The sequence below is a fragment of the Nerophis lumbriciformis genome, linkage group LG16, assembly GCF_033978685.3.
Source record: "Nerophis lumbriciformis linkage group LG16, RoL_Nlum_v2.1, whole genome shotgun sequence".
NCBI classification, from domain to species: Eukaryota; Metazoa; Chordata; class Actinopteri; order Syngnathiformes; family Syngnathidae; genus Nerophis; species Nerophis lumbriciformis.
Genome location: NC_084563.2, coordinates 6,227,139 through 6,244,337, shown reverse-complemented (window position 1 = coordinate 6,244,337; position 17,199 = coordinate 6,227,139). Strand labels below are relative to the sequence as shown.

Genomic DNA, 17,199 nt, shown 5'->3' with positions numbered 1-17,199 from the left:
TAACACTTTCCCAACTTTCAAACCTAATTCCAGTTTTCCTGGAAATTCAAAGTCTTCAACATTGAAACTATTCTTCCATTCATGCTACATTCTGTCAGCATTTCACTTCAACTTCAGCATTGGAACATTCACACATCATCTACTTATTATTCATTGAAGAGTTTTCGCACTAAATAATTGTATGTCAATTTTTTCATCAGTTTTAATGAGTCCCTTCTTTTGCAGTATATTTGATGAGTATTTATTTTTGTAATCAGCCTGACCAAAGCCTTGAAGATCATCTTTGTGATGAACACATGTTTCATGTCATTGACAAGGTTGTCAAGTGGAAGTCATTATTGAATATGAATGAAATCAAGAGTAAGAAGTCATTCATAATGTCCTCCAATAAGCACACCATTTCACTTAAGTCTTACACAACAAGACCTGCCGTCTGCCCAAAAGCAGCTGGGATAGGCTCCAGCCACCTCCACCACCCTAAAAGGTAAGCACACAAGGTAATGATCCTTGACATCTAAAGGCAGTGTTAGAAAGTATCCAGTAACAAAGGGGTCCGCATCATTCGACTCACCAAAAAACAAATGACTTGGTATTGGTACAGACTTCTTTGGCAGAGAATTTTAAACGTGTTCCCCCCCTCTTTCAAACGTTGTCATGGTTACATGGTCACATGACTTTCAGGTTCGGAGTTGTGCTCGTACGAGCTCGCTGGTCACAAGTACCCCGCTGTGCCCGAGAGGTTCTCCAAGTGTCCCAAGCTCCCTGTCCCGCCCAGGTGAGTCCAGTCTCCCAGGTGGTCTTTGTCCCGCCTCTAAGCTTTGTTTGTCCCGCCTCTTAACTTTGTTTGTCCCGCCTCTAAACTTTGTTTGTCCCGCCTCTAAACTTTTTGTCCCTCTCTGAACTTTGTTTGTCCCTCTCTAAACTTTGTTTGTCCCACCTCTAAACTTTGTTTGTCCCACCTCTAAACTTTGCTCTGTCCCGCCTCTAAACTTTGTTTGTCCCACCTCTAAACTTTGCACTGTCCCGCCTCTAAACTTTGTTTGTCCTGCTTCTAAACTTTGCACTGTCCCGCCTCTAAACTTTGTTTGTCCTGCTTCTAAACTTTGTTTGTCCCTCTCTAAACTTTGTCTGTCCCTCTCTAAACTTTGTTTGTCCCGCCTCTAAACTTTGTTTGTCCCACCTCTAAACTTTGCTCTGTCCCGCCTCTAAACTTTTTTTGTCCCGCCTCTAAACTTTGTTTGTCCCACCTCTAAACTTTGCTCTGTCCCGCCTCTAAACTTCGTTTGTCCCACCTCTAAACTTTGCTCTGTCCCGCCTCTAAACTTTGTTTGTCCCGCCTCTATATTCTGTTGTCCCACCACTAATCTTTGTTTATCCCTCTCTAAACTTTTTACCCCGCCTCTAAACTTTGTTTGTCCCGCCTCTAAACTTTGCTCTGTCCCGCCTCTAAACTTTGTTTGTCCCGCCTCTAAACTTTGTTTGTCCCTCTCTGAACTTTGTCCCTCTCTAAACTTTGTTTGTCCCGCCTCTAAACTTTGTTTGTCCCACCTCTAAACTTTGCTCTGTCCTGCCTCTAAACTTTGTTTGTCCCTCTCTGAACTTTGTTTGTCCCTCTCTAAACTTTGTTTGTCCCGCCTCTAAACTTTGTTTGTCCCACCTCTAAACTTTGCTCTGTCCTGCCTCTAAACTTTGTTTGTCCCGCCTCTAAACTTTGCTCTGTCCCGCCTCCAAACTTTGTTTGTCCTGCCTCTAAACTTAGTTGTCCCACCACTAATCTTTGTTTATCCCTCTCTAAACTTTTTGTCCCGCCTCTAAACTTTGTTCGTCCCACCTCTAAACTTTGCTCTGTCCCGCCTCTAAACTTTATTTGTCCTGCCTCTAAACTTTGTTTGTCCCGCCTCTAAACTTTGCTCTGTCCTGCCTCTAAATTTTGTTTGTCCCGCCTCTAAACTTTTTGTCCAGCCTCTAAACTTTGCTCTGTCCCGCTTCTAAACTTTGTTTGTTCCGCCTCTAAACTTTGTTTGTCCCGCCTCTAAACTTTGTTTGTACCGCCTCTAAACTTTGTTTGTCCTGCCTCTAAACTTTGTGTGTCGCGCCTCTAAACTTTGTTTGTACCGCCTCTAAACTTTGTTTGTCCTGCCTCTAAACTTTGTGTGTCGCGCCTCTAAACTTTGTTTGACCCGCCTTTGAACTTTGCTCTCTCCCGCCTCTAAACTTTGGTGTGTCCCGCCTCTAAACTTTGGTGTGTCCCCCGCAGCAAGCCTCTGCCGCTCTTCAACCGCTGCACGCCGCTGGACTTGGCGTGCTACACCAAGTTCGCCCAGGCCGTGGTCACCTTCGTCAGCGACGACTCCTTCCTGCACCGAGTCATCGCCGGCGTGGCGGCCAGTAAAGAAGTCATCGTGGGACTTTGCCTTCTGGCGCTCGGTGAGTTAGGACGGGGCGCTCTTATTGTGAAAATGCCAGAGCTTGACCCGCCATTTTCTTGGTCTCAGTGCTGTCCATGATCCTCATGGTGATCATTCGCTACATCTCGGCCGTCCTGGTCTGGATCCTCACGTCCTTGGCGGTCCTGGCTTCTCTAGGTGAGCTCACTCCCGCCTTGTTTTCAAAACAAGAGCGTGAAATGTCATCCCGTCTCAGGCGGTACCGGCGTGCTGTGGTGGTTCTACGTGGACCACCGTCTCCACGGCAACGACACCCACACAAAGGTGACGGAGGAGGAGGAGGAGTCGAGGCCAGACGGGAACCAGACGCTGCTGGTCTACGCCATCGCCGCCAGCGTCTTCACCGTAGGTCCCAGTAAACAACCGGTGCTTTTATTCTGAAGTCCTGACAAACGTTGAGGTTGCAGGTCATCTTGCTGCTGCTGATGCTCTTCATGAGGAAGCGAGTGGCGTTGGCCATCGCTCTGTTCCACGTGGCGGGAAAAGTCTTCATCCACCTGCCGCTCCTCACCCTCCAGCCCTTCATCACCTTCCTGCTGCTGCTCATCTTCTGGCTCTACTGGGTCCTGGTCCTGCTCTTCCTGGGAACTAGCGGTGCGTCGCTACCCGCCGACCTCCTGTCCCTTATCCTGCTCTGCCTCCATGCGGCATGGCCAATTATGCAAATTACATGACCGCACTGCCTGCAACCCAGAATGGGCCAATTCAACTGAAATGCTAATATTAGCATGCTAACGGTTAGAATGGACAAGTTATATGAGGAGACATGCAAAATTAACTCAAAACGCTATCATGCTTATGCTAGCATGCTAACAGTTAACATGTCTCACGTACCATGTTATTTGACTGAGGTATACGGCAGCAAAATTGGATTAAAAAGTTAGCATGCTAATGTTAGCATGTTATTATACTAACAGTTAGCATATATCACCTACATAGTTATGACTCTGAGCTATACAGTGGTAAAATGAGATGAAAAAGTTACCATGCTAATGTTAGCATTTTATCATGCTAATGATTCTGTTCATAACCTTTATGGACAGAATTTCTAGGCGCAGTCAGGGCGTTGAGGGTATCTGGTTTGGTGGCTGCAGGATTAGGTCTCTGCTATTTGCAGATGATGTGGTCCTGATGGCTTCCTCCGGCCAAGATGTTCAGCTCTCACTGGATCGGTTCGCAGCCGAGTGTGAAGTGACTGGGATGGGGATCAGCACCACCAAGTCCGAGTCCATGGTTCTCTCCCGGAAAAGGGTGGAGTGCCATCTCCGGGTTGGGGAGGAGATCTTGCCCCAAGTGGAGGAGTTCAAGTACCTCGGAGTCTTGTTCACGAGTGGGGGAAGAGTGGATCGTGAGATCGACAGGCGGATCGGTGCAGCGTCTTCAGTAATGGGGACGCTGTATCGATCCGTTGTGGTGAAGAAGGAGCTGAGCCGGAAGGCAAAGCTCTCGATTTACCAGTCGATCTACGTTCCCATCCTCACCTATGGTCATGAGCTTTGGGTCATGACCGAAAGAACAAGATCACGGGTACAAGCGGCCGAAATGAGTTTCCTCCGCCGAGTGGTGGGGCTCTCCCTTAGAGATAGGGTGAGAAGCTCTGTCATTCGGGGGGAGCTCAAAGTAAAGCCGCTGCTCCTCCACATCGAGAGGAGCCAGATGAGGTGGTTCGGGCATCTGGTCAGGATGCCACCCGAACGCCTCCCTAGGAAGGTGTTTCGGGCACGTCCGACCTGTAGGAGGCCACGGGGAAGACCCAGGACACGCTGGGAAGACTATCTCTCCCGGCTGGCCTGGGAACGCCTCGGGATCCCCCGGGAGGAGCTGGACGAAGTGGCTGGGGAGAGGGAAGTCTGGGCTTCCCTGCTTAAGCTGCTGCCCCCGCGACCCGACCTCGGATAAGCGGAAGAAGATGGATGGATGGATGGATGTTAACATGCTTTTATGTTAAATCTATTCATCCATCCATCCATCTTCTCCCGCTTATCCGAGGTGGGGTCTCCCTAGGGAGGCGTTCGGGTGGCATCCTGACCAGATGCCCGAACCACCTCATCTGGCTCCTCTCCATGTGGAGGAGCACCGGCTTTATTTTGAGCTCCTCAGGGATGGCAGAGGTTCTCACCCTATCTCTAAGGGAGCGCCCCGCCACCCGGCGGAGGAAACTCATTTCGGGCGCTTGTACCCGGGATCTTGTCCTTTCGGTCATAACCCAAGGATCATGACCATAGGTGAGCTCAGCTCCTTTTTCCCCACAACGGATCGATACAACGTCCACGTTACTGAAAACGCCGCACCGATCCGCCTGTTGATCTCACGATCCACTATTCCCTCACTCGTGAACAAGACTTCGAAGTACTTGAACTCCTCCACATGGAGAAAAATCTCTTCCCCATCCCGGAGATGGCACTCAACCCTTTTCCGGGCGAGAACCATGGACTCGGACTTGGAGGTGCTGATTCTCATCCCAGTCGCTTCACACTCGGCTGCAAACCGATGCAATGAGAGCTGAAGATCCTGGCCACAGCATCTGCAAAAAGCAGAAACCTAATCCTGCAGCCACCAAACCGGATCTCCTCAACGCCCTGACTGCGCCTAGAAATTCTGTTAATAAAAGTTATGAACAGAATCGGTGACAAAGGGCAGCCTTGGTAGAGTCCAACCCGCACTGTAAACGGCAATGCGGACCAAGCTCTGACACTGATCATACAGGGATCAGTCCTCTGAGCACTCTCCACTGGACTTCCCGAGGGACACGGTCAAATGCCTTCTCCAAGTCCACAAAGCACATAGACTGGTTGGGCAAACTCCCATGCACCCTCAGGGACCCTGCCGAGAGTATAGAGCTGGTCCACAGTTCCACGACCAGGACGAAAACCACACTGTTCCTCCTGAATCCGAGGTTCGATTATCCAGCGTAGCCTCCTCTCCAATGCACCTGAATAGACCTTACTGGGAAGACTGAGGAGTGTGATCCCACGATAGTTGGAACACACCCTCCGGTAACGCTTCTTGAAGAGAGGAACCACCACCCCGGTCTGCCAATCCAGAGTTACCGTCCCAGATGTCCATGCGATGTTGCAGAGTCTTGTCAACCAAGACAGCCTCACAGCATCCAGAGCCTTAAGGAACTCCGGGCGGCTCTCATCCACCCCCCGGGCCTTGCCACCGTGTAGCTTTTTAACTACCTCGGCAACCTCAGCCCCAGAAATAGGAGAGCCCACCACAGATTCCCCAGGCACTGCTTCCTCATAGGAAGACGTGCTGGTAGGATTTAGGAGGTCTTCGAAGTATTCCCTCCACCGATCCACAACATCTGCAGTCGAGGTCAGCAGAACACCATCCTCACCATACACGGTGTTGACAGTGCACTGCTTCCCCTTCCTGAGGCGGTGGATGGTGGTCCAGAATCGCTTCGAAGCCGTCCGGAAGTCGTTTTCCATGGCTTCCCCGAACTCCTCCCATGTCCGAGTTTTTTCCTCCGCAACCGCTGAAGCTGCACATCGCTTGGCCTGTCGGTACCTGTCTGCTGCCTCCGGAGTCCTACGAGCCAAAAGGACCCTATAGGACTCTTTCTTCAGCTTGACAGCATCCCTCACCGCCAGTGTCCACCAGCAGCTTTTAGGATTACCGCCACGACAGGCACCAACCACCTTGCGGCCACAACTCCAATCAGCCGCCTCAACAATAGAGGTGCGGAACATCGTCCACTCGGACTCAATGTCCAGCACCTCCCTCGTGACATGTTCAAAGTTCTTCCGGAGGTGGGAATTGAAACTCTCTCTGACAGGAGACTCTGCTAGACGTTCCCAGTAGACCCTCAGAATGCGTTTGGGTCTGCCAGGTCTGTCCGGCATCCTCCCCCACCATCGCAGCCAACTCACCACCAGGTGGTGATCAGTAGAAAACTCCGCCCCTGCTAACAGTTAACATATTTCCCGTACCAAGTTATATGACTCTGTGCTGTACAGCGGCGAAACTGGCTAAAATAGTTAGCAAGCTACTATACTAACAGCATATATCACCTATTTAGTTATGACTCTGAACTGTAAAATTGGCTCAAAAAGTTAGCACACTAATGTTAGCATTCTCGTATGCTAACATTAACATGCTGTCATGTTAAATTAGATGCTAACAGTAAGTTAAAAGTGCTGTCTAAAAAAGTTAGCATGTTCGCATATGTCCCATACCAAATTATCTGACTGTGTACAATGGCAAAATTTAATAACAAAGTTAGCAAGCTAATGTAAGCATGCTATCATACTAAAAGTTAGCATACATCACCCACTTAGTTATGACTCTGAGCTGTAAAATTTGCTGAAAAAGTTAGCAAGCTAATGTTAGCATGCTATCATACTAACAGTTAGCATACAGCACCTACTTAGTTATGACTCTGAGCTGTGAATTTGGCTGAAAAAGTTAGCATGCTAATGATAGCATGCTATCATACTAACAGTTAGCATATATCACCTACTTAGTTATGACTCTGAACTGTAAAATTGGCTCAAAAAGTTAGCACACTAATGTTAGCATTCTTGTATGCTAACATTAACATGCTGTCATGTTAAATTAGATGCTAACAGTAAGTTAAAAGTGCTGTCTAAAAAAGTTAGCATGTTCGCATATGTCCCATACCAAATTATCTGACTGTGTACAATGGCAAAATTTAATAACAAAGTTAGCAAGCTAATGTAAGCATGCTATCATACTAAAAGTTAGCATACATCACCCACTTAGTTATGACTCTGAGCTGTAAAATTTGCTGAAAAAGTTAGCAAGCTAATGTTAGCATGCTATCATACTAACAGTTAGCATATAGCACCTACTTAGTTATGACTCTGAGCTGTACATTTGGCTGAAAAAGTTAGCATGCTAATGCTAGCATGCTATCATACTAACAGTTAGCATATATCACCTACTTAGTTATGACTCTGAACTGTAAAATTGGCTCAAAAAGTTAGCACACTAATGTTAGCATTCTTGTATGCTAACATTAACATGCTGTCATGTTAAATTAGATGCTAACAGTAAGTTAAAAGTGCTGTACGGCGGCAGAATTGGCTAAAAAAGTTAGCATGTTCGCATATGTCCTGTACCAAATTATCTGACTGTGTACAATGGCAAAATTTAATAACAAAGTTAGCAAGCTAATGTAAGCATGCTATCATACTAAAAGTTAGCATATATCACCCACTTAGTTATGACTCTGAGCTGTAAAAGTTGCTGAAAAAGTTAGCAAGCTAATGTTAGCATGCTATCATACTAACAGTTAGCATATAGCACCTACTTAGTTATGACTCTGAGCTGTAAATTTGGCTCAAAAAGTTAGCACACTAATGTTTGCATTCTCGTATGCTAACATTAACATGCTGTCATGTTAAATTAGATGCTAACAGTAAGTTAAAAGTGCTGTACGGCGGCAGAATTGGCTAAAAAAGTTAGCATGTTCGCAAATGTCCCATACCAAATTATCTGACTGTGTACAATGGCAAAATTTAATAACAAAGTTAGCATGCTAATGTTAGCATGCTATCATACTAAAAGTTAGCATATATCACCCACTTAGTTATGACTCTGAGCTGTAAAATTTGCTGTAAAAGTTAGCAAGCTAATGTTAGCATGCTATCATACTAACAGTTAGCATATAGCACCTACTTAGTTATGACTCTGAGCTGTACATTTGGCTGAAAAAGTTAGCATGCTAATGCTAGCATGCTATCATACTAACAGTTAGCATATATAACCTACTTAGCTATGACTCTGAGCTGTAAAATTGGTTGATAGCGTGCTAATGTTAGCATTCTATCATGCTAACGTTGACATGCTATCATTTTAAAGTTATCATGCTAACAGTTAACATATGTCACGTACTAACTTATATGACTATGTGCTGTACGGTGGTAAAATTGGCTAAAAAAGTTAGCACGCTAATATAAGCAATATAATGCTAACAGTACCAAGTTATATGACTTTGTGGTATACGGTTGCTGAATTAGCAGAGGGTCTTAGCATGCTAATTTGTTCTAAATGCTATTATAAAATAATGATTTTTCAGTTCCGCCATTGAGGTCACAAGTTGCGATCTGATTGGCTGGGAGAGTTGTCTCCATGGCAACGTGACTGTAGGAGTTGCTGCTGATGCGGTGTTTGACATGTGCAGGAGAGCCGGTCCACAACGAGGAGACGGGCCTGACGGAGTTCCGTCTGACGGGGCCTCTGGAGTACCTGACCTGGTACCACGCTGTGGGTCTGGTGTGGATCACAGAGTTCATCCTGGCGTGCCAGCAGATGACGGTGGCGGGGGCGGTGGTCACCTACTACTTCACCAGGTGCGTTCAGGCGCAGGTACGAGCGCACGCAGGTGTGCTGACGGCCAGGTGTGGTGTCCGCAGGGACAAGAAGCGACTTCCTGCGTGGCCCATCGTGCGCGCCGCTCTGAGGCTGCTCAGGTACCACGTGGGCACGGTGGCCAAAGGCTCCTTCATCATCACGCTGGTGAAGGTCCCTCGACTGATGCTCATCTACGTCAGCAGGCAGCTGAAGGGCAAGGTAGCGTGATGGAACGGGGCGAGGGTTGTAGTCAGCTAAGGGCAAGGTAGCGTGATGGAACGGGGCGAGGGTTGTAGTCAGCTAAGGGCAAGGTAGCGTGATGGAACGGGGCGAGGGTTGTAGTCAGCTAAGGGCAAGGTAGCGTGATGGAACGGGGCGAGGGTTGTAGTCAGCTAAGGGCAAGGTAGCGTGATGGAACGGGGCGAGGGTTGTAGTCAGCTAAGGGCAAGGTAGCGTGATGGAACGGGGCGAGGGTTGCAGTCAGCTAAGGTCAAGGTAGCACGATGGAACGGGGCGAGGGTTGTAGTCAGCTAAGGGCAAGGTAGCGTGATGGAACGGGGCGAGGGTTGTAGTAAGCTAAGGGCAAGGTAGCGTGATGGAACGGGGCGAGGGTTGTAGTCAGCTAAGGGCAAGGTAGCACGATGGAACGGGGCGAGGGTTGTAGTCAGCTAAGAGCAAGGTAGTGTGATGGAACGGGGCGAGGGTTGTAGTCAGCTAAGAGCAAGGTAGTGTGATGGAACGGGGCGAGGGTTGTAGTCAGCTAAGGGCAAGGTAGCGTGATGGAACGGGGCGAGGGTTGTAGTCAGCTAAGGGCAAGGTAGCGTGATGGAACGGGGCGAGGGTTGTAGTCAGCCAAGGGCAAGGTAGCACGATGGAACGGGGCGAGGGTTGTAGTCAGCTAAGGGCAAGGTAGCACGATGGAACGGGGCGAGGGTTGTAGTCAGTTAAGGGCAAGGTAGTGTGATGGAACAGGGCGAGGGTTGTAGTCAGCTAAGGGCAAGGTAGCACGATGGAACGGGGCGAGGGTTGTAGTCAGCTAAGGGCAAGGTAGCGTGATGGAACGGGGCGAGGGTTGTAGTCAGCCAAGGGCAAGGTAGCACGATGGAACGGGGCGAGGGTTGTAGTCAGCTAAGGGCAAGGTAGCACGATGGAACGGGGCGAGGGTTGTAGTCAGTTAAGGGCAAGGTAGCACAATGGAACGGGGCGAGGGTTGTAGTCAGTTAAGGGCAAGGTAGCACAATGGAACGGGGCGAGAGTTGTAGTCAGTTAAGGGCAAGGTAGGACAATGGAACGGGGCGAGGGTTGTAGTCAGTTAAGGGCAAGGTAGCACAATGGAACGGGGCGAGGGTTGTAGTCAGTTAAGGGCAAGGTAGCACAATGGAACGGGGCGAGGGTTGTAGTCAGCTAAGGGCAAGGTAGCACGATGGAACGGGGCGAGGGTAGCAGTCAGCTAAGGGCAAGGTAGCACGATGGAACGGGGCGAGGGTTGCAGTCAGCTAAGGGTAAGGTAGCACAATGGAACGGGGCGAGGGTTGCAGTCAGCTAAGGGCATGGTAGCGCGATGGAACGGGGCGAGGGTTGTAGTCAGCTAAGGGCAAGGTAGTGTGATGGAACGGGGCGAGGGTTGTAGTCAGCTAAGGGCAAGGTAGCGTGATGGAACGGGGTGAGGGTTGTAGTCGGTTAAGGGCAAGGTAGCACAATGGAACGGGGCGAGGGTTGTAGTCAGTTAAGGGCAAGGTACCACAATGGAACGGGGCGAGGGTTGTAGTCAGCTAAGGGCAAGGTAGCACGATGGAACGGGGCGAGGGTTGTAGTCAGCTAAGGGCAAGGTAGCGTGATGGAACGGGGCGAGGGTTGTAGTCAGCTAAGGGCAAGGTAGTGTGATGGAACGGGGCGAGGGTTGTAGTCAGTTAAGGGCAAGGTAGCGTGATGAAACGGGGCGAGGGTTGCAGTCAGCTAAGGGCAAGGTAGCGTGATGGAACGGGGCGAGGGTTGCAGTCAGCTAAGGGCAAGGTAGCGTGATGGAACGGGGCGAGGGTTGTAGTCAGTTAAGGGCAAGGTAGCGTGATGGAACGGGGCGAGGGTTGCAGTCAGCTAAGGGCAAGGTAGCGTGATGGAACGGGGCGAGGGTTGTAGTCAGCTAAGGGCAAGGTAGTGTGATGGAACGGGGCGAGGGTTGTAGTCAGCTAAGGGCAAGGTAGCACAATGGAACGGGGTGAGGGTTGTAGTCGGTTAAGGGCAAGGTAGTGTGATGGAACGGGGCGAGGGTTGTAGTCAGCTAAGGGCAAGGTAGCACGATGGAACGGGGCGAGGGTTGTAGTCAGTTAAGGGCAAGGTAGCACAATGGAACGGGGCGAGGGTTGTAGTCAGTTAAGGGCAAGGTAGCGTGATGGAACGGGGCGAGGGTCGCAGTCAGCTAAGGGTAAGGTAGCACAATGGAACGGGGCGAGGGTTGCAGTCAGCTAAGGGCAAGGTAGCGCGATGGAACGGGGCGAGGGTTGTAGTCAGCTAAGGGCAAGGTAGTGTGATGGAACGGGGCGAGGGTTGTAGTCAGCTAAGGGCAAGGTAGCACAATGGAACGGGGTGAGGGTTGTAGTCGGTTAAGGGCAAGGTAGCACAATGGAACGGGGCGAGGGTTGTAGTCAGTTAAGGGCAAGGTAGCACAATGGAACGGGGCGAGGGTTGTAGTCAGCTAAGGGCAAGGTAGTGTGATGGAACGGGGCGAGGGTTGTAGTCAGTTAAGGGCAAGGTAGCGTGATGGAACGGGGCGAGGGTTGCAGTCAGCTAAGGGCAAGGTAGCGTGATGGAACGGGGCGAGGGTTGCAGTCAGCTAAGGGCAAGGTAGCGTGATGGAACGGGGCGAGGGTTGTAGTCAGTTAAGGGCAAGGTAGCGTGATGGAACGGGGCGAGGGTTGCAGTCAGCTAAGGGCAAGGTAGCGTGATGGAACGGGGCGAGGGTTGTAGTCAGCTAAGGGCAAGGTAGTGTGATGGAACGGGGCGAGGGTTGTAGTCAGCTAAGGGCAAGGTAGCACAATGGAACGGGGTGAGGGTTGTAGTCGGTTAAGGGCAAGGTAGTGTGATGGAACGGGGCGAGGGTTGTAGTCAGCTAAGGGCAAGGTAGCACAATGGAACGGGGCGAGGGTTGTAGTCAGCTAAGGGCAAGGTAGCGTGATGGAACGGGGCGAGGGTTGTAGTCAGCTAAGGGCAAGGTAGCACGATGGAACGGGGTGAGGGTTGCAGTCAGCTAAGGGCAAGGTAGCGTGATGGAACGGGGCGAGGGTTGTAGTCAGCTAAGGGCAAGGTAGCACGATGGAACGGGGCGAGGGTTGTAGTCAGTTAAGGGCAAGGTAGCACGATGGAACGGGGCGAGGGTTGTAGTCAGTTAAGGGCAAGGTAGCGTGATGGAACGGGGCGAGGGTTGTAGTCAGCTAAGGGCAAGGTAGCACGATGGAACGGGGCGAGGGTTGTAGTCAGTTAAGGGCAAGGTAGCGTGATGGAACGGGGCGAGAGTTGCAGTCAGCTAAGGGCAAGGTAGCACGATGGAACGGGGCGAGGGTTGTAGTCAGCTAAGGGCAAGGTAGCACGATGGAACGGGGCGAGGGTTGTAGTCAGTTAAGGGCAAGGTAGCGTGATGGAACGGGGCGAGGGTTGCAGTCAGCTAAGGGTAAGGTAGCACAATGGAACGGGGCGAGGGTTGCAGTCAGCTAAGGGCAAGGTAGCGCGATGGAACGGGGCGAGGGTTGTAGTCAGCTAAGGGCAAGGTAGCACGATGGAACGGGGCGAGGGTTGTAGTCAGTTAAGGGCAAGGTAGCGTGATGGAACGGGGCAAGGGTTGTAGTCAGCTAAGGGCAAGGTAGCGTGATGGAACGGGGCGAGGGTTGTAGTCAGCTAAGGGCAAGGTAGCGTGATGGAACGGGGCGAGGGTTGCAGTCAGCTAAGGGTAAGGTAGCACAATGGAACGGGGCGAGGGTTGCAGTCAGCTAAGGGCAAGGTAGCGCGATGGAACGGGGCGAGGGTTGTAGTCAGCTAAGGGCAAGGTAGTGTGATGGAACGGGGCGAGGGTTGTAGTCAGCTAAGGGCAAGGTAGCACAATGGAACGGGGTGAGGGTTGTAGTCGGTTAAGGGCAAGGTAGCACAATGGAACGGGGCGAGGGTTGTAGTCAGTTAAGGGCAAGGTAGCACAATGGAACGGGGCGAGGGTTGTAGTCAGCTAAGGGCAAGGTAGTGTGATGGAACGGGGCGAGGGTTGTAGTCAGTTAAGGGCAAGGTAGCGTGATGGAACGGGGCGAGGGTTGCAGTCAGCTAAGGGCAAGGTAGCGTGATGGAACGGGGCGAGGGTTGCAGTCAGCTAAGGGCAAGGTAGCGTGATGGAACGGGGCGAGGGTTGTAGTCAGTTAAGGGCAAGGTAGCGTGATGGAACGGGGCGAGGGTTGCAGTCAGCTAAGGGCAAGGTAGCGTGATGGAACGGGGCGAGGGTTGTAGTCAGCTAAGGGCAAGGTAGTGTGATGGAACGGGGCGAGGGTTGTAGTCAGCTAAGGGCAAGGTAGCACAATGGAACGGGGTGAGGGTTGTAGTCGGTTAAGGGCAAGGTAGTGTGATGGAACGGGGCGAGGGTTGTAGTCAGCTAAGGGCAAGGTAGCACAATGGAACGGGGCGAGGGTTGTAGTCAGCTAAGGGCAAGGTAGCGTGATGGAACGGGGCGAGGGTTGTAGTCAGCTAAGGGCAAGGTAGCACGATGGAACGGGGTGAGGGTTGCAGTCAGCTAAGGGCAAGGTAGCGTGATGGAACGGGGCGAGGGTTGTAGTCAGCTAAGGGCAAGGTAGCACGATGGAACGGGGCGAGGGTTGTAGTCAGTTAAGGGCAAGGTAGCACGATGGAACGGGGCGAGGGTTGTAGTCAGTTAAGGGCAAGGTAGCGTGATGGAACGGGGCGAGGGTTGTAGTCAGCTAAGGGCAAGGTAGCACGATGGAACGGGGCGAGGGTTGTAGTCAGTTAAGGGCAAGGTAGCGTGATGGAACGGGGCGAGAGTTGCAGTCAGCTAAGGGCAAGGTAGCACGATGGAACGGGGCGAGGGTTGTAGTCAGCTAAGGGCAAGGTAGCACGATGGAACGGGGCGAGGGTTGTAGTCAGTTAAGGGCAAGGTAGCGTGATGGAACGGGGCGAGGGTTGCAGTCAGCTAAGGGTAAGGTAGCACAATGGAACGGGGCGAGGGTTGCAGTCAGCTAAGGGCAAGGTAGCGCGATGGAACGGGGCGAGGGTTGTAGTCAGCTAAGGGCAAGGTAGCACGATGGAACGGGGCGAGGGTTGTAGTCAGTTAAGGGCAAGGTAGCGTGATGGAACGGGGCAAGGGTTGTAGTCAGCTAAGGGCAAGGTAGCGTGATGGAACGGGGCGAGGGTTGTAGTCAGCTAAGGGCAAGGTAGCGTGATGGAACGGGGCGAGGGTTGCAGTCAGCTAAGGGTAAGGTAGCACAATGGAACGGGGCGAGGGTTGCAGTCAGCTAAGGGCAAGGTAGCGCGATGGAACGGGGCGAGGGTTGTAGTCAGCTAAGGGCAAGGTAGTGTGATGGAACGGGGCGAGGGTTGTAGTCAGCTAAGGGCAAGGTAGCACAATGGAACGGGGTGAGGGTTGTAGTCGGTTAAGGGCAAGGTAGCACAATGGAACGGGGCGAGGGTTGTAGTCAGTTAAGGGCAAGGTAGCACAATGGAACGGGGCGAGGGTTGTAGTCAGCTAAGGGCAAGGTAGTGTGATGGAACGGGGCGAGGGTTGTAGTCAGTTAAGGGCAAGGTAGCGTGATGGAACGGGGCGAGGGTTGCAGTCAGCTAAGGGCAAGGTAGCGTGATGGAACGGGGCGAGGGTTGCAGTCAGCTAAGGGCAAGGTAGCGTGATGGAACGGGGCGAGGGTTGTAGTCAGTTAAGGGCAAGGTAGCGTGATGGAACGGGGCGAGGGTTGCAGTCAGCTAAGGGCAAGGTAGCGTGATGGAACGGGGCGAGGGTTGTAGTCAGCTAAGGGCAAGGTAGTGTGATGGAACGGGGCGAGGGTTGTAGTCAGCTAAGGGCAAGGTAGCACAATGGAACGGGGTGAGGGTTGTAGTCGGTTAAGGGCAAGGTAGTGTGATGGAACGGGGCGAGGGTTGTAGTCGGTTAAGGGCAAGGTAGTGTGATGGAACGGGGCGAGGGTTGTAGTCAGCTAAGGGCAAGGTAGCACAATGGAACGGGGCGAGGGTTGTAGTCAGTTAAGGGCAAGGTAGCACGATGGAACGGGGCGAGGGTTGCAGTCAGCTAAGGGCAAGGTAGCCTGATGGAACGGGGCGAGGGTTGTAGTCAGCTAAGGGCAAGGTAGCACAATGGAACGGGGCGAGGGTTGTAGTCAGTTAAGGGCAAGGTAGCACGATGGAACGGGGCGAGGGTTGTAGTCAGTTAAGGGCAAGGTAGCGTGATGGAACGGGGCGAGGGTTGTAGTCAGCTAAGGGCAAGGTAGCACGATGGAACGGGGCGAGGGTTGTAGTCAGTTAAGGGCAAGGTAGCGTGATGGAACGGGGCGAGAGTTGCAGTCAGCTAAGGGCAAGGTAGCACGATGGAACGGGGCGAGGGTTGTAGTCAGCTAAGGGCAAGGTAGCACGATGGAACGGGGCGAGGGTTGTAGTCAGTTAAGGGCAAGGTAGCGTGATGGAACGGGGCGAGGGTTGCAGTCAGCTAAGGGTAAGGTAGCACAATGGAACGGGGCGAGGGTTGCAGTCAGCTAAGGGCAAGGTAGCGCGATGGAACGGGGCGAGGGTTGTAGTCAGCTAAGGGCAAGGTAGCACGATGGAACGGGGCGAGGGTTGTAGTCAGTTAAGGGCAAGGTAGCGTGATGGAACGGGGCAAGGGTTGTAGTCAGCTAAGGGCAAGGTAGCGTGATGGAACGGGGCGAGGGTTGTAGTCAGCTAAGGGCAAGGTAGCGTGATGGAACGGGGCGAGGGTTGCAGTCAGCTAAGGGTAAGGTAGCACAATGGAACGGGGCGAGGGTTGCAGTCAGCTAAGGGCAAGGTAGCGCGATGGAACGGGGCGAGGGTTGTAGTCAGCTAAGGGCAAGGTAGTGTGATGGAACGGGGCGAGGGTTGTAGTCAGCTAAGGGCAAGGTAGCACAATGGAACGGGGTGAGGGTTGTAGTCGGTTAAGGGCAAGGTAGCACAATGGAACGGGGCGAGGGTTGTAGTCAGTTAAGGGCAAGGTAGCACAATGGAACGGGGCGAGGGTTGTAGTCAGCTAAGGGCAAGGTAGTGTGATGGAACGGGGCGAGGGTTGTAGTCAGTTAAGGGCAAGGTAGCGTGATGGAACGGGGCGAGGGTTGCAGTCAGCTAAGGGCAAGGTAGCGTGATGGAACGGGGCGAGGGTTGCAGTCAGCTAAGGGCAAGGTAGCGTGATGGAACGGGGCGAGGGTTGTAGTCAGTTAAGGGCAAGGTAGCGTGATGGAACGGGGCGAGGGTTGCAGTCAGCTAAGGGCAAGGTAGCGTGATGGAACGGGGCGAGGGTTGTAGTCAGCTAAGGGCAAGGTAGTGTGATGGAACGGGGCGAGGGTTGTAGTCAGCTAAGGGCAAGGTAGCACAATGGAACGGGGTGAGGGTTGTAGTCGGTTAAGGGCAAGGTAGTGTGATGGAACGGGGCGAGGGTTGTAGTCGGTTAAGGGCAAGGTAGTGTGATGGAACGGGGCGAGGGTTGTAGTCAGCTAAGGGCAAGGTAGCACAATGGAACGGGGCGAGGGTTGTAGTCAGTTAAGGGCAAGGTAGTACGATGGAACGGGGCGAGGGTTGCAGTCAGCTAAGGGCAAGGTAGCGTGATGGAACGGGGCGAGGGTTGTAGTCAGCTAAGGGCAAGGTAGCACAATGGAACGGGGCGAGGGTTGTAGTCAGTTAAGGGCAAGGTAGCACGATGGAACGGGGCGAGGGTTGCAGTCAGCTAAGGGCAAGGTAGCGTGATGGAACGGGGCGAGGGTTGTAGTCAGCTAAGGGCAAGGTAGCGTGATGGAACGGGGCGAGGGTTGTAGTCAGCTAAGAGCAAGGTAGCGTGATGGAACGGGGCGAGGGTTGCAGTCAGCTGACCTTGGTGTGTTTCAGGAGAACGCCTGCGCTCGCTGCGTGCTGAAGTCCTGCATCTGCTGCTTGTGGTGTTTGGAGAAGTGCCTCAACTATCTCAACCAGGTGACTTTCACTTTCACTTTCACTTTGACTCATTTGCTGACCACTCACTTCCTGTCCGCGGGGGCAGAACGCGTACGCCGCGACCGCCATCAACAGCACCAGCTTCTGCACGTCGGCGCGAGACGCTTTTGTGCTCCTGGTGGAGAACGCCCTGCGAGTCGCCACCGTCAACGCCATCGGGGACCTGGTGCTCTTCCTGGGGAAGGTGAGTGCGTCCACCATGGAGCTCCCGGACACCGACCACCGTTGT

At 52.3% G+C, this 17,199-nt stretch overlaps 1 protein-coding gene across 2 annotated transcripts in view; it reads left to right on the top strand.

Annotated features, from left to right (window-relative positions):
* slc44a1b (solute carrier family 44 member 1b) overlaps positions 1 to 17,199 on the top strand; it is a 36,662-nt gene that overhangs the window by 11,601 nt on the left and 7,862 nt on the right. For both annotated transcript variants that reach the window (XM_061976552.1, XM_061976553.2), the window contains exons 5-13: positions 682 to 775; positions 2,258 to 2,427; positions 2,496 to 2,585; positions 2,644 to 2,792; positions 2,855 to 3,041; positions 8,602 to 8,770; positions 8,834 to 8,990; positions 16,866 to 16,949; positions 17,017 to 17,154. In XM_061976552.1, the coding sequence (XP_061832536.1) occupies positions 682 to 775; positions 2,258 to 2,427; positions 2,496 to 2,585; positions 2,644 to 2,792; positions 2,855 to 3,041; positions 8,602 to 8,770; positions 8,834 to 8,990; positions 16,866 to 16,949; positions 17,017 to 17,154 (1,238 nt within the window). The remainder of the gene's footprint in view (positions 1 to 681; positions 776 to 2,257; positions 2,428 to 2,495; positions 2,586 to 2,643; positions 2,793 to 2,854; positions 3,042 to 8,601; positions 8,771 to 8,833; positions 8,991 to 16,865; positions 16,950 to 17,016; positions 17,155 to 17,199) is intronic.